This window comes from Rhipicephalus sanguineus, chromosome 4 (assembly GCF_013339695.2).
Source record: "Rhipicephalus sanguineus isolate Rsan-2018 chromosome 4, BIME_Rsan_1.4, whole genome shotgun sequence".
In the NCBI taxonomy this organism is placed as follows: Eukaryota; Metazoa; Arthropoda; class Arachnida; order Ixodida; family Ixodidae; genus Rhipicephalus; species Rhipicephalus sanguineus.
This window is the reverse complement of record NC_051179.1, coordinates 105,237,839-105,256,223: the sequence shown is the minus strand read 5'-3', so window position 1 is coordinate 105,256,223 and position 18,385 is coordinate 105,237,839. Positions and strand designations below refer to the sequence as shown.

General features: G+C 44.6%; 1 protein-coding gene across 1 annotated transcript; it reads left to right on the top strand.

Annotated features, from left to right (window-relative positions):
- Positions 1 to 13,378, top strand: LOC119390515 (RNA N6-adenosine-methyltransferase mettl16). The gene is made up of 10 exons (XM_037658130.2): positions 1 to 549; positions 1,823 to 1,963; positions 3,518 to 3,696; positions 4,230 to 4,309; positions 5,334 to 5,400; positions 5,836 to 5,925; positions 6,632 to 6,766; positions 8,801 to 9,008; positions 10,538 to 11,121; positions 12,793 to 13,378. Exons 1-10 carry the CDS (start codon positions 225 to 227, stop codon positions 12,985 to 12,987), a joined length of 2,004 nt encoding a protein of 667 aa, XP_037514058.1. The 5' UTR covers positions 1 to 224; the 3' UTR covers positions 12,988 to 13,378.
- Positions 13,379 to 18,385: the final 5,007 nt, after the last annotated feature.

The window sequence follows — 18,385 nt, the reverse complement described above, 5'->3', positions numbered from 1 at the left end:
CTTCGATGTCAAGCAAACGCCGGCAAGCGCCATTGCGTAGGCCTCGTCTGCTAGCCTTCAGACATGGCGGAACATTCGACGTGTTTGCGCTTTTAGAAAGCGACAGCGCGTTTACCGCCCAAGGAGGCCTCGCGCACTTTGTAAAGCCGATCTAGTCGACCTCGTAAGGCGCCTTAATCTTAAACCATCCAACGCGGCTCGCCGCGTAGCGTACTCACTGCGCCATGAAGAGAGACGTGCTGATGATGCACGAACGGAGTGTGTTCCGTACGCCGCCGGACTTCACGGTGCTTGCCGAGAAGTACTTCGACTTCTCGCAGCACGTCACCTACAACACGCTGGGCAAAGCCAAGCTCGACTTCAAGGATGCCGACTCGCAGCGGGCGCTCTCCAAGACGCTGCTCAAGCACTTCTTCGAGCTGGACGTGCGGTTGCCGCAGGGTCGACTGGTGCCGGCTGTGCCGCAGCGTCTAAACTACCTGCTCTGGGTCCAAGACCTGGTCGAGAAGGTCTTAGAGAGGAAAGACAACGTCGTGGCACTCGATGTCGGTGAGTGGGATGGACTCGATCGTCCCAGCTGTGCCCGGCCACCTGCTGATGATATTGTTGACACGTACGCTTCGTGCACTATGTGAAGTAAATAGTCCGATGTCATCAAGCGCTGCTCTCTCTTCATACGTTCCGGAACCCGGGGTTTTGAAAACCGATTTTGTCTAGTTGACAACGGTTTCGCTAATTTTGTCCACTGTCAGTTATGACATGCTACGATGCGCCGTGTGGTTACAGTGAACAGTGTGGTGACGCACTACGCAGTATGCGATATCATGCATATGTAGTTCTACCCCGATGACGCAAGGCAGCCGGAGCTCTGACGACCACAGAAGAACGGGCGATTGTTCTTACGTGCAGTTTCGGTTCCGACGCTGTCGCCAGCAGTGCAGTGGTTTTGCTTTCTCTGTCGGGCTGCGATCAAGTGACCGACAGTGCGAGCTTCCTCCGCTTGCGTCCTAGACTTTCAAAAAAAAAAAAAAAAAAATGCTGCGTCTTTTTTTTTTCTATTACGTAAACGTCGAAGAGTGCGTGCAAAGTCTTTGCACAAACTGCATGTATGCTTGCTGGCACTGTGCAGCCAGCAGAGATAGCATATCTGTCTGTTTGCACAGTCAGTCTGTTTTTTTTGTTTTTGTTTTTTTCAATCTGCTTTATGTAGTAGAGCTACACAGTGCGCAGGATGCTTTCAGACAACTGATTGCATATAATATTTTCCAACGCTGCAGTGTGGTGCGTATGTAATATCACAGAGCGCACATGTTGAAGCTGTTATGTCCTTTCTTTGGATCAGAATACATGTTTCGCTGCAGGCACTGCCCATGATAACAAGCCTGTGTTGATTCTATTGCTGGATGAATTGAGCAGCCTCTCCCAAGGAACTCCAATTCTCCTTGTATTGCAGTCGTTGATTTCAAGTTGTGCGTGCATGTTTTTTTTCTTGTTATTTTTTCTTTCATTTTTAATTTCATCCCAGCATTTAATTCTGTCTACTGTGCTTTCCCTTATAAAGCACCAGTTATCCGCCTGTGCCGCGCATTAAGTGCCATGCCCAGCCCCATTTTGTCCTCTTTATGTAAGCTAGAATACTGGCTAACTGTGTTCTGAATTTGGGTCTAGGTAACTGTTTGTCGGTAGAGGAGCACTACGTCATAGTCTAGCACACACCAAAGCTGAACCTAGTAAGGCAACACACTATCGTTCACACCATCTGTGGCTCTTCTGGTGAGGGCTGACATATTGACGTGGCCTGACTGGCGCAACTTTCCAACAGGGACGGGAGCATCATGCGTGCTGGCGTTGTTGGGTCACAAGCAGTGCGGCTGGGACTTTGTGGGTACCGAGACGGATCCCATTGCCGCCACTTCGGCCACAGAAAATGTGACCCGCAACAGCCTTGAGGATCACGTCAAAGGTGAGTGCCTGCTGATGCTCCTTCTTTGCATGTACTCTTTACATTTTACCATGAAAAGCAGCTGTGATCTAAGAAGTAAGCTTATTGTGTTTGTTTGTCAAGCTTTCGTTCAGATATAGCCCTGGTATAACATTCAAACAAAAAGACAAAGAGAGAAAATGGACACCAGAGCAGGTACATTCAGGATGAACCAGTGATCACATGAAGAGTATGCGAGAGGGACGAGTGTACTAAGGCTGCCAAGGAGTCAGTTGAACCAGTCAGTTGAGTCAGTTGAATTCGTTATTTTTCTTTCATATGGAAAAGAAAAAGGATTGAACCACAGAAAATTAGACAAAAGCTATCCTGAACACAGCGCAAGTATGACAAGGACACCAGAAGGAAAAAAGGACATACCACGACACTGTAGTGTGTCCGTGATGTGTCCTTTTTGGAAGGGACAAAAAAGGCTATTTGCTTTGGGAAAAAAACCATTTGCTATAAAATCGCTTAGCTAAACTGCAATTGCAAATCGGTTCCGTGGAAACCCACAGGGTTGGCTGCCCTGCAAAGGCATTGGCCCGGGACCGGGACAAATTTTTTGGCAATTAGGAAGCATTATTTCTGAGAAATCCGTATGGATTTCCTTGTGGCTTAGTGCTACGAATGGCTTATTGTCAGATTCCCTTCCTTAACTTAGCTAAACTACCACAAACAGAAATTATGGCCTCTCATGTTCTCAATACATTTATAAACTGCCTCATGATCTTGAGGAGCCTGAAGTTGCTGCAATGTTTTTGTCGCTTTAAGCCTCACAAATGACTGTAGTCTGACACCAAAATCTTTGATTCTTTCTTGCATCAGGTCTTGGGCAAAGTTTGTTTTTAGAAGTCCAGAATGTAGTAGCTGACTGATTTCTCCAAGTCGAATTTTTCAAACCTACTCACATTGAACTGCCACCCATCCACTCTACATATCCAAAGTGCAATGGCCATCGAAATTTATGCCGCTGCTACTGAAGCATTTTACGAGGAAACTTGATTAACATTTTCCTGTTTCTCTGTTTTGCTGATTACTCTAGCTGCGATTCTAGAGCAGAGTGCCATTTCACTGCATCACAATTAGACAATAATGAAATTAAATTCTGAGATTTTAGATGACATAACTGCAATATTACAATGGGTCCTGTCATAGTGGGAGACTCCATACTAATTCTGACTAGCTGGAGTTAACATTCACCTTATTTTAAGTATGTACTAGACAAGTGTTGTTGCATTCTGCTCCCATCTAAATGTGACCATCAGACTCGGGATTGAACCCAGTGCATGAACTTGAGTTCATCACCACAGTACCGTGGGCTGCTACGCCACCGTGACTGGTCCTGTTGTGCCTAATTGACATTCATCATTTTGAGTAACTGAAATATTTTGCATTTTCCACCAAAATTCAGTCCCCATTCCTTACGACTGCAATAGTACTTAAATTTTTCAGTTGGCAAGTCTGCCATCGTACATTGGCTGCTAATGCAACATGCTTTATACTCACAAATGCTCACTTCGTTTTCCGTGGATGCAGTGCTGGAGGTTGGCTCACTCGTTGAGGCTGTGGAGAAGACGGAGTCGCACAAGTTTGACGTGTGTGTCTGCAACCCACCCTTTTTCACATCGGCCGAGGAGGCAGATGCCAAGACGAAGGCCAAGGAGCAAGGGCGCACTTCTCCATCTTCGGACATGGGGGGCGTCGAGTCAGAAAAGGTATACCAATCTCGGAGAACCATCGGTGTGATTGGGCCTCAGGTTTGAATGTACAAAGCCCGATTGATGTTATGTTTCGTACATTTGTAAACCTTGTCAAGGCTTTCTTCTTATCCTTGCTAAAATTTATTCGGCACATTGAATTGAATTACAAGAGCTAGTTTAAAAAATCAACAAAAACTCAATAGAAGTGTTGTGCAATACAAACACTATAAAAATACTGCATTTTCTCACGGATAACCCGCACAAGATATGCAGAACATTCACAGCTAAAGTCGAAGTGTGCGATATGCACGAATTTCGGTGTGTGGGTTGGCTTCACGGCACTGCTTCACAGTAATGCAAGGAAGGCATCTTTACGGCAATGCGCAAGGTTCTTTTTCATTTTTATTTTTCTGCAGTTTCTAGTAGGGGGTGCGAGTTATATGCGAGGAAATCAGGTACCACGGAACTACATGCATGCAGCTTTAGCACAAGCCTCATGTCTAAATAAAAAATGATGCTGATGTCAGGTGTGCACCCTCCATTTACAGGTTTGGGCAAACTCGGGAGAGACAGGCTTCTTCAAGGACGTCTTGCTGCGGGACAGCCTCATACTGCGGGACAAAATTGGGTGAGGACCGTGACCTTATGACACGATGTAAAATCCTCTTATTTTATGAGCTTCACAAGACTTATCACTGCAGCCAGTCGTCACAAAAGGCCTTATCACACTTACGTTTGAACGCCACCTGTACTGAGAAGTTTTTGTTTTAAGTGCCAAACGAGCATAATTCATAATGCTCTGGTAACCTTTCGCGGCATCATGGGGAGTCATCAAAATGCGCATGACACCCTTCCCTGGCTCTTTCTGGGGCACTTCGCTTTTCGTTCTTTTGTATGGATTTGAAGACTATTCTCTTTTCTGCCGATGTCTGTGCATAAGCTTAAAAAGGAACATCGGATAAAACATATATTTAGTACGTATTCAGTGTGCTGCACCAGCTTAGTCCATTTGCTATAATCTGGGCTTCACTTTTCCAGCCTGTTAGCGTTGCACGTACCATTTCGTACCTGTGTTGTAGGCAGTCATTATCAAGCCATTCACTATGACCATTCATTATTTATTTTGCTGCAGATCCATAGTTATGTAAATTTAGTTGCATCGCAGTGAAGTCTGGAGAAGAATTTCTTAAGGCTATCTGTGCTTAAGGCTAACTGTGTGTTTCTTAAGGCTTTCATGGTGTGCACTCGACCTGGAATGGAAGTGTTCATAATTGTGTACTGTGTTCATTGTTGCATCATTAACAAATGTAGTACGTAATCCTCAAAAGGTTGGTGTGCAGGGCAACCCCTCCCTCTCCTCCTCTCCGCCCTTGACCCGTAGTGTCGCGTTTGCGAAATTTTATCAGTTGTAACATTCTCAATATGTAAGGTGTGCTCAGTATCAGCGCTGTAGTCCACTTGTGACATATGAAAAAGAAAGGGATAGTCAGAGTACTGTTCTTTTCTCCTGATAATTGGGACCTTTGTTCTGGCAAATAAATGCAAATGAATTTTTTTACGAAATACTTCATCGGGCTGAGCAACACCAGCACTTCCTTCAAATGTCTGTTCAATCGGCTGAAAAACTGAAGTGTGCTCAATTCTTTGTGCAGCCTGTACACCTGTATGCTGGGCAAGAACAGCAGTGTGAAGGAGGTGCTCAGTGCTCTTCAAAACAAGGTAAGCTTCCCAGCAGGACACTGGAGGCTGGTGGAGAAGCAGTAGAGCGCAAGAAAGTTTCATCAGCGAAATGTCCGTATGTGCACCATCGTCTCGTTGCTTTTAAACTGCACTTTCAAACTTGGCTTTCGGTGCATAAAAAAGGAAAACAAAGCTTTGGCCACAACTGCCATTTGCAATCAAACTTATGCTCCTGTGGCAGTGTGCTGGACATGGTGACCATTTGTTTAGGGTTGTGCATACTACAGACACTCTAAGACTAGTGTCATCTGTGCGTTTGTCTCAGAGGCCACAGCAAGCAGCGCTAAAACAGACACGAGCACTCTCATGTAAAGTTGTACAGTTAGTAGTTCTTAAGATGACAGCAGCGATCGCTGTAAGAGCCTGCTGCCATTGCCGAGGTCTGCTGACCTTCACGTTGTGTTTCCTCCGCAGGTCAAGTCCTCTCGTGTTGCAGAGTTTCACCAGGGAAAGACAACTCGCTACGCCGTCGCGTGGACCTTTCTCAACGTCAACCTCCAAAAGGCATGCGAACTCATTCTTATTATGTGATACGAATTCTTGCTCCGTATCACTTCCACAGTGACCCATTTTAGTAGAGCTTTTAGCATGATAGACGTGCAATGGGATAAACGTGTATCGAAATGTTGGAGTACACAGATGCACATGGAACCTTTGTTGTCAAATCATGTTTCACTTATTTGTTGACATGGGTGTGTCGATGCCAGCAAAAGTAGCCAGTCAGCTTTATGAACGCGATGACAGTAATATTCTAGGAAGTGTTATTATCGTTCGCGAAATTTCACAAATAAGGAAAAGCAAGAGATTGCCATTTGCATAAATCGAACTACATAGGTTCAAACATAGGTTTAGCGAAGTCATATCTGACATAAGTAGTTAGTTCATCATATCTGATATTCGTTAAAAATGAATGTTTTTTACACCGTAATGTAGCAACAAGATAATTTTTCATAAACTTCCAGTTTGGAGAATTTACTTATGTCTAGTAACTTGTTATAATCCATATATACATCATATCAAGCTACAGCTGTAGTCCTACTCAATGTACACATTTTGCAGTGCACGTTTGATGCAGTGCACATTTTTATGGGACAGGAATGCAAAAATGCTCTACTTCACAATGGCTCTCTTAGCGTAGTCGTGTGAATTGAAAAATCGACTGCAGTCAGTCATCAACTCAGTGGTGACTGTTATGTGTGTGCCTGTGCAGCTTCCGTACTCCAAGGTGCGACAGCAGAAGCAGCAGACCAAGATTGAACTGGTGCTGCCGCACTCGCAAGTACCGGTCACCCTGCGGGTTCACTACGTCTGGCGGGAACTGATCAGCGCCCTCAACTCCATCGAGGTACATAATTGCCTCGGCACAGTGTATACATGCGTGCTCTCTGTTCTCCAGGAGTGGTACTGTAGCGAAGTGGAATCTCGCAATACACTCAGGTCTGACACAAGGATACCTTCACTACATGATGCTGACGTTGGTAATGGGAATTTTAGCCTTGCAGTAAAAACCTCATTAAGTTGGATTTCACGGGAGCTGAAAAAATGTCCAATTTAAAGGAATGTTCAGTTATCAACTGTACCAAGATAACAGTTTACAAATGCCTACTGCATGAACAAATATTCATTTACCAAATGATATTGGAAAATCCTGTTCCGATATTCCAAAAAAAAATCAGAGTGGAAGCTACAACCCATGTCATCTGGCAACTTCCTTCACAATATGCAGCCACAGCGCTAGACCTGTGATTTCATTTAAGATGTGCTTTTTGCGGCACATCCCAATAATATTGTTTCCAATGAGCTGGCTGGAATAGATTGTCCGTTTGTCACAGTGTATTCAATGAATTTGATGCTAGTATGGGGGCAGGCCACAGTACAATCGCCCATCAGCGTTCATCAGATTTGTGACATTGGTGGTCTTTTCACCGAGTTGAAATTTAAATATTGTGCGCTGCATTTATTATCAACAACACTGTGGTCAATATCAATGTGATTAGAGATGGCATCCACGCATTTCTGAAGGCACAAAGGCTTTGTGATGAGTAAAGGTTTAGATTAGGGATGTGCGAATAGTACATCTTATGTTCGAAGCGAATAGTGATTTGGTCGAATAACTTCAAATCGAATAGTTCGGATAGCATGTATCACATATTGTAAAGAAAAATGAGCACATTTGTCATGACCCAACTAACCTGCACATTATTTTTTTGAATTGGAACAAGGCATGTGCGAATGTCATTCTTTTTGGTTCTAAGAGAAGTGGAAGCAGGATTTGAATTTCAGTAGGATGCAAGTGATGACTGGTAAAATATGTGATTTTAAATTTCACTAAGAGCATATAAGCCCGTATAACAAGCTTTTAAACTTTAAAAAATTGTTAATCGATGTAAGGGTAATACATTTATTTAACCTGGAAGTGGGGCTTTGCAGCTGTGCAGATTTTTCCTGGAAAGGTGTTCTCACAGCATAGCACAGCTACGCTGCGGCGAAACCACCTTTACCGGGAGGGGGGGGGGTTACATGTAGTCTAGTATACACCTATTCGTTCATTTCGAATCTACTTAAATTCGTCACCTTTCATAGCACCAGAGAGAGCAGACATGCGACCAGCCGGCTTATGTCCATATAGCCATGTACAGGGTGTCCCAGCTAATTTGGACCAAGATTGAACAACAAAAAAAACCAAGAGCTCTAGAAAAATTGCACCAGCTGCATATTAGCAGTATAGTTGGGTGTACTCACAACCAGTACCTCTTTCATCCCTTGGTCCTAATAATTTTTAATTGGGCATATCTTGAATGCTACCTAAATAGTATTCGCACTGTAAGAGATATACATTTGCCTTCAAGCTCATCATTAATTTATAGATCGAATAGCTTTTGCAGGAGCGTCAGGTTATTCATTTACATTGGCAGTTGTCGTCGGTGGTTTCTGCATAGTCTTTCTTGTGATGGGCTTTCTCTATGGGAGAAGATATAAGCCAGGAGAGAGCACTATAGCATGCAGCCAGCTTCTACTTGTGAACTCTCTGTGAAAGCATTGCCTTTTGTCTTTACGGCATAGTGCCATCCCAACACATACGTGTCATCTGAGAGACAGCCTATTGGCCGAGTATGTTCGGCCGTGCTGGTGTAGCTCTGTCCGCACTGCATACGCACTCTCACACACCAGTAACATGTTGGGCTGGTGCTCTTTTCTTTTTCGGCTCCAGTTGCGTTGCACTATCTTCTTTCCTAACTTTTCCTTCTTTCGTGGCTTTTCTTGTTGCCGTAGCTGGACGCCAGTGTCAAAAGGCGTTCAAACACAAAACAGACGACACTGTCCACCAGTGGCGTGCGCTCGGGAGGGCAGTTTGTGAAATATTTGTCTGTCTTGGCAGGTCCCCTATGAGATCATCAACGAGGGTCAGAACATGTGCCACCTGTGGGTCAAGGCCAAGGAGAACACGTGGACGCACCTGAGGCGCAGGCGCCGGGAGATGGAGCGCAAACGCCGCATGCAGGAGGAGGCCAAGAAAGCCGAAGAAGCCCAAAAGCCCAGAGACGAGCCTCCGGTCGTCGAGCAGACACAAGACTCACCAAAGCAAGGTCGGCTGTGACGATGTCAGTGGTCTTGCGAGTTTACTCGAGACATGTTCTCAAGAGACGCTGTACAGCAATAAGTGTCCAGTGTGGGTGAAGCTAGTTAATCAGGTCGACAGGACTGCATCTTCGCTTACAGTGCAAGTGAAACAAACCGAAGGCTGAGGTCGTGTTGTGTAGTCCTTCCACAGTTGTTAGCTTGTTTCCTTCATGCTGTGAGGAAGCTTGTGTGCATTTCAGCAACTTTGTAATGTGCTAGTTGCCAAGAGAGAAAGGCAATCGCATATAGAACGACGTTCCGATGCACAACTATATGACTTGCTTACACCCTGCTGCAAGCAGCTTGTGTGGTACAGCTACAGCCGCTTCACTGGCCCAAGGCCAGTCACGTTCACGTGATCAAACATGGCCGTGCCCTTGCAATGCTGCAGAAAGTCGCCCATATATGCTAGCGCCTCCTCGTCAACACCAAAAATAGGAAAACACAGTCCCCTCATAGACCCAGTCATGATCAATTCCCACAGTGCATGTGATCTGCCAAATTTTTATTGCGATAGCAATTATATGGACAGTCTCGGCTGGATTTTGCCGTCGCCGTCGCCGTCGCCGCCGTCATGCACCGTATATGTATAAGTATGTATATATATAAAAAGCCCCAAAGAAAAATAATTCAGAAAAATGCTTCCGAGGCGCGGAATCGAACCAGGGACCTCTTCCGCCGCAGCGAGTGGCGCTAGCCACTACGCCACGAAACGCAGATCGTTCACGTAGGTAACGGCGAGCGTTATATACACACTCTTTACCACTGGACGGACTCAGAGACGGCTGCGCTTATAAGCGTTTCTTCATTACCAGCGAGATGGCGTTAGGAGCACGACAGGCGCATTTAAAAGTCGTCAGCTCGCTCGCTCGCTTCTTCTTATACTTGCGCAGGGAGAACCTTGCCGTTCCGCTGTCTGCTCGCGCGGTTTTCTTGTGCTGAGGGGAAGAGGGATGTTTCACGCTTTCACCATGATGTCCGCGCTCATGTTACGCAGCGTACGAAAGCCACTCGAGCTCAAGGGACGCCGCTAAACGAACAGAAGATGAGCGCGAACTATCAAGTGTCACAGCTCGACACTTGAAGCACGCTAGTTTCCTTCACTGCTTCGGCCGCCTTTGCAACAGGAGCACTGTTCAAACTGAGAGTATCCATTGGCGAGCCTCACTTCATATAGCATTAGTTTCTTGCTATCGCATTCATTGCTTCGGCCTTGCGGCGAAACTGTGACGTTTTTTTTTTACAGTAAAGAGCTGTTGTCACTAACTGACGTTTAAGATGCACTCAAGTATTAATCTATCTGTGTTGTTTGCCTTGAGTGTCCATTTAGTCTGCTTGCCTTGGAACTAAATAACCAACACATGAAAGAGTACGCTTTTGCACTTCAGTCATGTCTGTCCAGAGAAATCGAAACTTCAACATGATTTAAACATGGCTCTCTACAATGCCCTCTATAAAGCTCTCCTTCCTCCACTTTTTTCTTTCTTATTCTCAGGGGACGCTAACTTGGAGGCGTCTGTCAAAAAAGAGGCATCTGATGCTGAATCTACGACGGAGCCATCAAAGTTGGACGAGACCACTGCTCAGCCCGTTGGTTCTTCTTCGGACAAGCCCTGTAATATGGAAGTTGATAAACAAGAGCCAACCGAATCGTTAAGCGAACCGGTCACGGAAGGAAATCCAGCATTAGAGCTGCCCGAGCAGTCCGCTGCTCTGTCTCAGAGCTCCACGAACGGGCCGTTGTCGGAAGCCGAGCCAAGCGAATCCACCGACGTGCCCGCCGAGGAACAGGAGGCAGCGTCGGAGTCTTCCGCTGTCCCGTCGGAAGCTGAGGATCCTTCGGCTGCTGTCACTTCCTCAAATCACGTGCCACCACAGCCAGATCCTGCACCGTTGCCCGAGCAGTTGCCGAGTTGGTTGACCCCGGAAGAGGCCATGGAAGGCGACGTCAGCGCCGATAGCGATAGCTACGAAAGGGACGGCGTCAAGAGGAAACAGGAAGACGACGGTGCCGCAGACGAGCCGCCAAACAAGATTCAACGCCAGGATCACAGTGACAAATCCTCCGAGGAAAGTGCAGTAAGTGCACATACCCATAGATTCTAGGTTTCCTAAGCTCTCCTCTGCTGGGGTGGGGGAGTTGTACAAAATTTCAAACAAGGCTAGGGCCTGCAGCCAACAGTATCCACCTTCTCATGCTGTCATTAACAATTTGCATTACACTCAGTATTAGGCAATGGTAGCTTTTCCTTTTTTTCTTTAATAAAGTGAAGTGTATCCTACCTGTTTGTTACAGAGGAGGAAGCCGGTACCTAATAATACTGCAAAATCAGCTAGTAGGTAATACATTATTTGGAAATAAACAGTGCTGTAATGTTGATAAAGAACAAAACACACCATCCTATGTATTATTTTCATAAACGTGGTTGGCTGTACTTGGTTTTGCGAAAGCTTTAAAAAATCAGAAAACACCATTGAAATGTTCAATAAGGATTCGGCAGGGGCTAGTTTGTGTGGCATCATTCTTTTGCTGCACTATACTGAAACACCAGGACATAAACCTGTTCGAAATGAGAAGACAGGACACATATATGAGAAGACAGGACACATATGTGTCCTGTCTTCTCGTTTTGTCCTGATGTTTCAGTACAGCGCAGCAAAAGAATGAGCATTGAAATGACTTTGGAATCCTCTAAAGCAGAGCAGAGATTTGTGAATTCTGAACCCACATGAAGTCTATCCGACCACAGTTGGGCATGGATGGCCACTGCAAAGTTATCATTATGATGCAAGTAAAGGGACATTTTATAGGAAAATAATTTTAACTGTAATATAGTATATTACGCTTCTGCAACACCAAAAAAGAGCGCCTCCTACCACGAGTATGCATGGTATGCCAGCAGAGATGTCAAAGCAAGCAAAGTGGTGACACCACTTTGGTGATGAGCTTAATATGACAGGATGAAGTCTGAAATCCGTTACATCACATCGACGTACTAGCATTTAAGTTTCACCGCAAACCTCAATGGCTGTCCATCCTTCATTTTCTATACAGTAGTGTACCTCTTACAATGAAATTGACCAAAATAGAGTTCTTAAACAAAACTTAACGAGTCTAAGCTAATTTCGGGTTTCTCTTCAGTATCCATTTTTTAATTCCTTTACAATTTTCATTCAAATTAGTCGACGTTGTCTAGAAAAAAATAAAATTTCAGGAACCCTTTCCCTATCGGGAAAATGGAGGCAAGCGAAGCTTAGTGTGCTTGCCTGACCTACTACTTTCTTTCTTTCAAATTACGCAATGCTCCCTCCTAACTGTTTCCTTCCTCCATGCTGTGAATTGGACCTTCACTCATTTGCTTAGCGGCACAACACTTCAGTTGCCACAGGCAACAACGACAGTCGCCTTCATATCCAGGCAACATTGAAATGTGGCAACATGAAATGACATGTCACCTCAATAAAAGATCAGATTGCCGTATCAGGAACAGCTGAGCGCTTACAAGCCCATGATAGAGAGAGAGAGAGAGCATCAATTATTGGAAAACGGTGCACACAAATACGCGTGTGACCGGCGCACATTCAAGGGCCACATTTCTTTACGCTTGCGGGCACCAGGTTTTTTGTGGTCACACCTACAACACCCACAACACTTGTGAGGCGATACAAGGTTCGCTTGGAAATTCATTGTTTTACTATGCCAGCCTTAGCTTTGTCATACAGTGTTACAACCACCGTGGGGCTTTGCAGGATGACATGGCAGCCGACGAAGGCGTCGGAGGGGCCAATCCCGAACCGGACAACACGCCGTTGCTTCTGAGCACCGACATAAGAGTTCGGCGCATCTACGCCGACATCGTCATCCACATGACCATCCGAAGCGGCCAATCAGACGTGGCGCATCAGTTGTTGCAGTACATCAAGAACTGCCTTTGGGGAGTGTAACCCTGCAGACTCGTTTGACACTGCATCCCTCAGTGGCTGTATTTGTTTTGTTTTTTTCTTGTCTTTTTTTTTCTTCATGTTTTGCACATTTTGGGACTGTCATTACGTTTGTCACTTCATCTGTGTTGTGTGAATGTGTTGGTGTGAAGAACTACTGTCAGAGAGGGGTGTGTTATTTGGTGTGAATGTTTCATTTGGTTGCGGTGCACATTGAGCAAAAAAAAAAAGAAATGAAAAAATGGACTGGCACCTTTTCAAGCGTCCTTTTATCCTGCAATGCATTAAAATCTCGTACAAGCTCTTAAGCATGCTTCTTTTTATTTTGCGTCATTATTTGTTTTGGTTTTTTTCTAACTAGGAATTAAATATTTCCCCAGTCATTCCAAAATGGCTGCTTTCCTGGCTCTTCAATGTGCACTCGCATCACAGATTCGTCAAAATGTGATCATCACAACCGGAATTGAGCTAGCATCTTTTGGGTCCGCAGCCAAGCACCATAACCACTGAGCAACCACAGCAGCCCGTTAAGCTGCATAGCACTTCCACACGTTCGAATTTCTTTACTGTCAATGCAGACGTCCATAGGTCGTGTGCACAATGATTACTTTCGCTTGTATATGCACCTTGAAAAGTGCATCGTCATTCCAGTGAAGCTGGGTGATCAACTGCAGCCATTGAAGTCACCGTGCTTTCCCTTTTTTTAACATTTTGAACAAAAGTTGATCGGTTTACTATAGTGTAGGCTTGTAGAATTTTATTTAAGCAAATACTAATGAGTAGGCTTGTGCGAATATTCGAGCAGTTCGAATATTCGAACGAATATTACAGTATTCGAATTCACTTCGAAACGAATTCATATTATCCTAAATTTCGAAGTATTCGAAATGAACGAATAGACATATAAATTGCATGCAACATCCTGTAAAGGTGGTTACACTGCAGTGGAAGGGCGCTGTACGGTGAATACACCTATCCAGGGGATATCCGCACTGCCGCGAAGCCCCACTTCAAGGTTAAACGAACAAATTACCCTCACATAGATACATCATTTTTTTAAGTTTAACAGCTCGTTATACCGACTTATATGCTCTAAGAATAGTAAATTTTAAAACATAGCGTATTTTACAGGTTATCACTTGTATTCTACCGAAAGTCAAATCCTGCTACTATTCAAAGTTGGTTCCGCTTCCCTTTGAACCAAAAAGAATGACATTTACACATGCTTCTTTTCAATTAAAAAAAAATATTGTGCAGGTTAGTTGGGTCATGGCAAATATGCTCATTTTTCTTTATAATATGTGATATATACTATTCAAATTCAATTCGAAATTATTCGACCAAATCACTATTCGCTTTGAATTCACTTCTAACCTAAAATCTACTATTCGCACAAGCCTACCAATGAATATAAAAGAATGGAAAGGGAGTAGTAAGGTCTGAATAGTAAGGTTTACATAAAACCTTGGTGTAAGTCCACGAGTGATTTTTAAAAGGCTGGTTCTTTACTTGCCAAAAAGAAAACAGTTAAATGTACTAGTTCACTTTTGAAAGTCTTGTTTTCCAGATAACTATATGTTGTTATTTTTGCAGGTTACGCATGTGCATCTTATTTTTCTTTCCCAGTCTGTAAATATAACCTGCTCTAAGACTTTCACAAAATTTTGAAGTGCAGGTAATGCACACTTTCCATTGGGGTGTGGTTTCACAGCAGCATGGGCCACACTACGATGAAACTACCTTTTCAGGCAGGTTACACGCAGAAAATGTGAACTGGAGGAAAATTTGAGCACTAAATTTAAGAGCCCAAGCGAATATTAAATATCATAGCGCTTGATCACATATTGGGAAAAATCAGAGTATTTTGACGTCACTGAGAAGCAGCGGCTCCTTTTCAAGCTAGGAAGCAGTTTAAAATTTTGTTCTGGTTGTCTGCGTCACTGGCGACTTTCATCTGTAACGTGTGGTTTGTGGCGGTACATAAGTTTTGCAGTGTCGTGCTGTCCTTGAACTATACACAAGCAATTAAGACCAACGTAATACTCGTCAATAGTTTCAGGCGATCTACTTACATGGAACCTCCACAATTAGCAGCACATTCGTCTCTATGTCCGCATTTTGTTGAATCAGTCACAATTTCACTCGCTCGTTAGGACATGGGTGCTATGGTGCTCGGTTACCATATAGGCAAGCAACTTTTACGTAAACCTGTTCATAAACATTCACAGCATGCAGCTTTCGCTGTGAAACTCCTGCAGCTTCATTGGCAAACTGCTATTTTGTACTGTACCAGATGTACACTCATCAGCAAAAGCTTGTGGGACGCCAAACTTTATAGAAAAGCCTCTATTCGCACTTTGTCTGGAAACATAGCCTCCAATTAGATGTTCCAGCCTGTTGTAGTTATTGCCACCTGTATAGTTACTATGTTAGAAGCATGATTCACTAACAGAGCAGAGATTACCATTTGCAGTGGAGCCCACGTTCCGTAAAATTTTGTTGTCGAGTGCACCTGCTCCATGCTCTTAATATGACCTCAACGCTTGGCAATTCGCCGTTGATGAATCATATTATTGTTGCAAAGCAGAAGCAACTACCAGTGCTACAAATTATGTGGTGGTGATGGTGATTTTGCCACATGTGGGGTTAGACTGGCAGACCTGGCCGAAACTAAAATCTGGCATGCGCTGCAGTACGTGGCGTGTTTCTAGGCAGCATATTAACCTTTCGATGCCTGGATTTTATTTTTCCCCCCAAAAAAAACATTGCTGTTAGATGTGCTCGTATGCAAGTTAAGACCATCCAAATTTACTCGCTCACGATTTTACCGTGCCAGATGAGATTTGTAAACTAGATTTTGAAACTAAGTTGAACTGGTCCCTCATTTCTACATCTCAATTTCTGCATCTGAATACAGTAGAACCCCGCTGTTACGTTCCTCACTGCTGCGTTTTCCCGGCTGTTACGTCGTTTTCCGCCGGTCCCGGCATAGCTCCCATAGGATACAATGTATTGGGAGCCCCGCTGTTACGTCGTAACTGTCGGACCGTTCCCGTATGATACGTCGCGAAGTGCGCTCGGAGCCGACCGAGTGATTACCAAAGAGAGCCGCCATGGTGCATTTTCACGCAGCTTGGCCTCGTTTGACCGTAATATTAGCCGCATGAGAGGCGCAAGCAACAGAATCTTTCAATTGATGCAAACAAAAGCATGGCCTTCGAGATTCAAATTGCAAAGATGGCGTCTATGACGTAACTGCACGCGAAAGCAAGGCCTTCGAGATCGGCATTTACTATTGACAAAAGCATAGCCTTTGAGATTTGTATTGCACAAACATGGCGTGTATGACGTAATTGCTTGAGAAAGCAAGGCCTTCGAGATTGGCATTCACATCTGCCATCGCGTTGGCGTAGACTCATCATCATCGTTATTTGTCGGAGAGCGGGAGGAGTTTGAGCTGGTTGGAGCTCGCACGGTCGTGCGTGCGGTTCGCGGTCGGACTCGCCGCGCCGGTCGTGATTGCGTGTGCTTAGTTCTTTCATCCCTACAGCTGTTGGTGTTAAAAAAATCACATACGTTGATTACATTTCTGCGGATGAGGCCGTCCTAAGCTCTGCGTTTCTATCCATCGACTAGATCGCGGCTGAGCGCGCCAATTTTCGTGCTGCTCGTAAGAATTGAAATAAAATTCTGTACCACTAAATATTTTGCCGTTTTTCCTGTTTTTCGGCTCTTACGTTTCCCGTCTCTTACGTTTATTTCCTACGGTCCCTTCAAAAACGTATCAGCGGGGTTCTACTGTAGATACATAAACACTCTTACATTGCATGTGAACCACTGGTTCGTACAAGATGTCAAACATGTGATTGACATCACATACATAGTGTGCATATACTTCTCTCGGCCAAGCCATCTGTCCACAGAGCGAAGATTGTAAAAGGCAGCGTGGTGCACCCTATATTTGCAGTGGTTCCAGAGTACGAGAGAGCCAGGACGGCTGGTCGCTTTGTGCGCAAAGTCTCTGCATGCCTAATGTTACTGCTCATGTTACCTCACTCAAGCGTGAGGCACGAGCATTGTGAAAGCAGAGACAGAGAGGAACAACTTTAATAAACATATGGCTCCTTTGTTGCTGAGGGTGGAGCCCCTCGTCCTGTGCCCCACTGGCTATTCCGGCTCACCAGGCCGGGTCAATAGTCGCCAACAGGTTTCCGAAGTCCAGTTTCATGTCGTGCCTCCCTCAAACAATTTACGAGTCGTTCCTTAATTAGATGCGAGACAGTGTCTGCTGTGGATACCGTGTGCACAGGTAGGTTGCGTGTTTGCTGGATACCGTGTCGGGTGGAGTCGCACCATGGACATCAGTCACTGTGCTTGCTGTCGCTGGGAGAAACTAATTAGTGCTTACTCATACATACATTATGCCATGCTCAGAGATTTAATTAGCACGCAAATGTGCATGGAGCCAATGATACCACTTCTTTTAATGTTATGCCTATTACAGTGTTCCATATCACATACCAAGTAGTTCATGTCTCGAGCTTGTTATTCTCCCAGTTTCTGCCCCATACGTTAGAAATGGCAAAATGGAATGCTCGTATACTCTCCACTTTAGCGACAGTGGTAGGCTGTCAGTCGCGAGTTGAAAATTCCTACCATATAATTGTGGCCTAATGGCAAGAGTTTTGGGCTGCTGTGCTGGAAGACAGATTTCACAGATTGATTCCTCAGTAGCAATATATAGCCAGACTTCCAACTTTTAAAAATACTTAAAAATTAATGGAAACCAGTATCTCCGTCGTATAGGAGATTTATCCCAAACGTTCATTACAAGAAGGTTACAAAACGAGTATTTTTGTCACATCACAATGGCCACCAGTTGAGCGGAGCAAAATTGAGACTGCTTATGTGCAAGACTGTTAGATGACACGTTACAGGCCACACTGATATGTCTACCGGTGTTTATTCACTAAGGATCATTAGCGAACAGAAAATGTGCGTAGTGTTAAGTGTATGCCCGAAATCGTGTGCTTGAAGACTCTTGTTGATAGAGATTTTTAAGAACATCACATCAAATGAGTGTGCAAGGATGCCATTACTTAAGAGATTGTTTTCATGTTCAAAAAGATGTAGCAAGCTTTTCTGATGAAGCACACCCCCAAAGGCAACCAGACGTCTGGCAGAGGGTCTGGTTTAAAGAGCACACAGCAATGGCATAGGTGCATCTTAATTTGTTTGTTTTTTTTATTCGGCTTTCCTACATTCAGCGGTACAGCAGCGGCATTCAATGGTAGGAGACAGGGCAGGCGGTGCAACAGAGAAGCTAATGAGCGACACCCGCCGCCACACTTTGTCCAAGAAAAGAAGAGGGCGAATTGCACGTAATACAAAGAAGGGCATC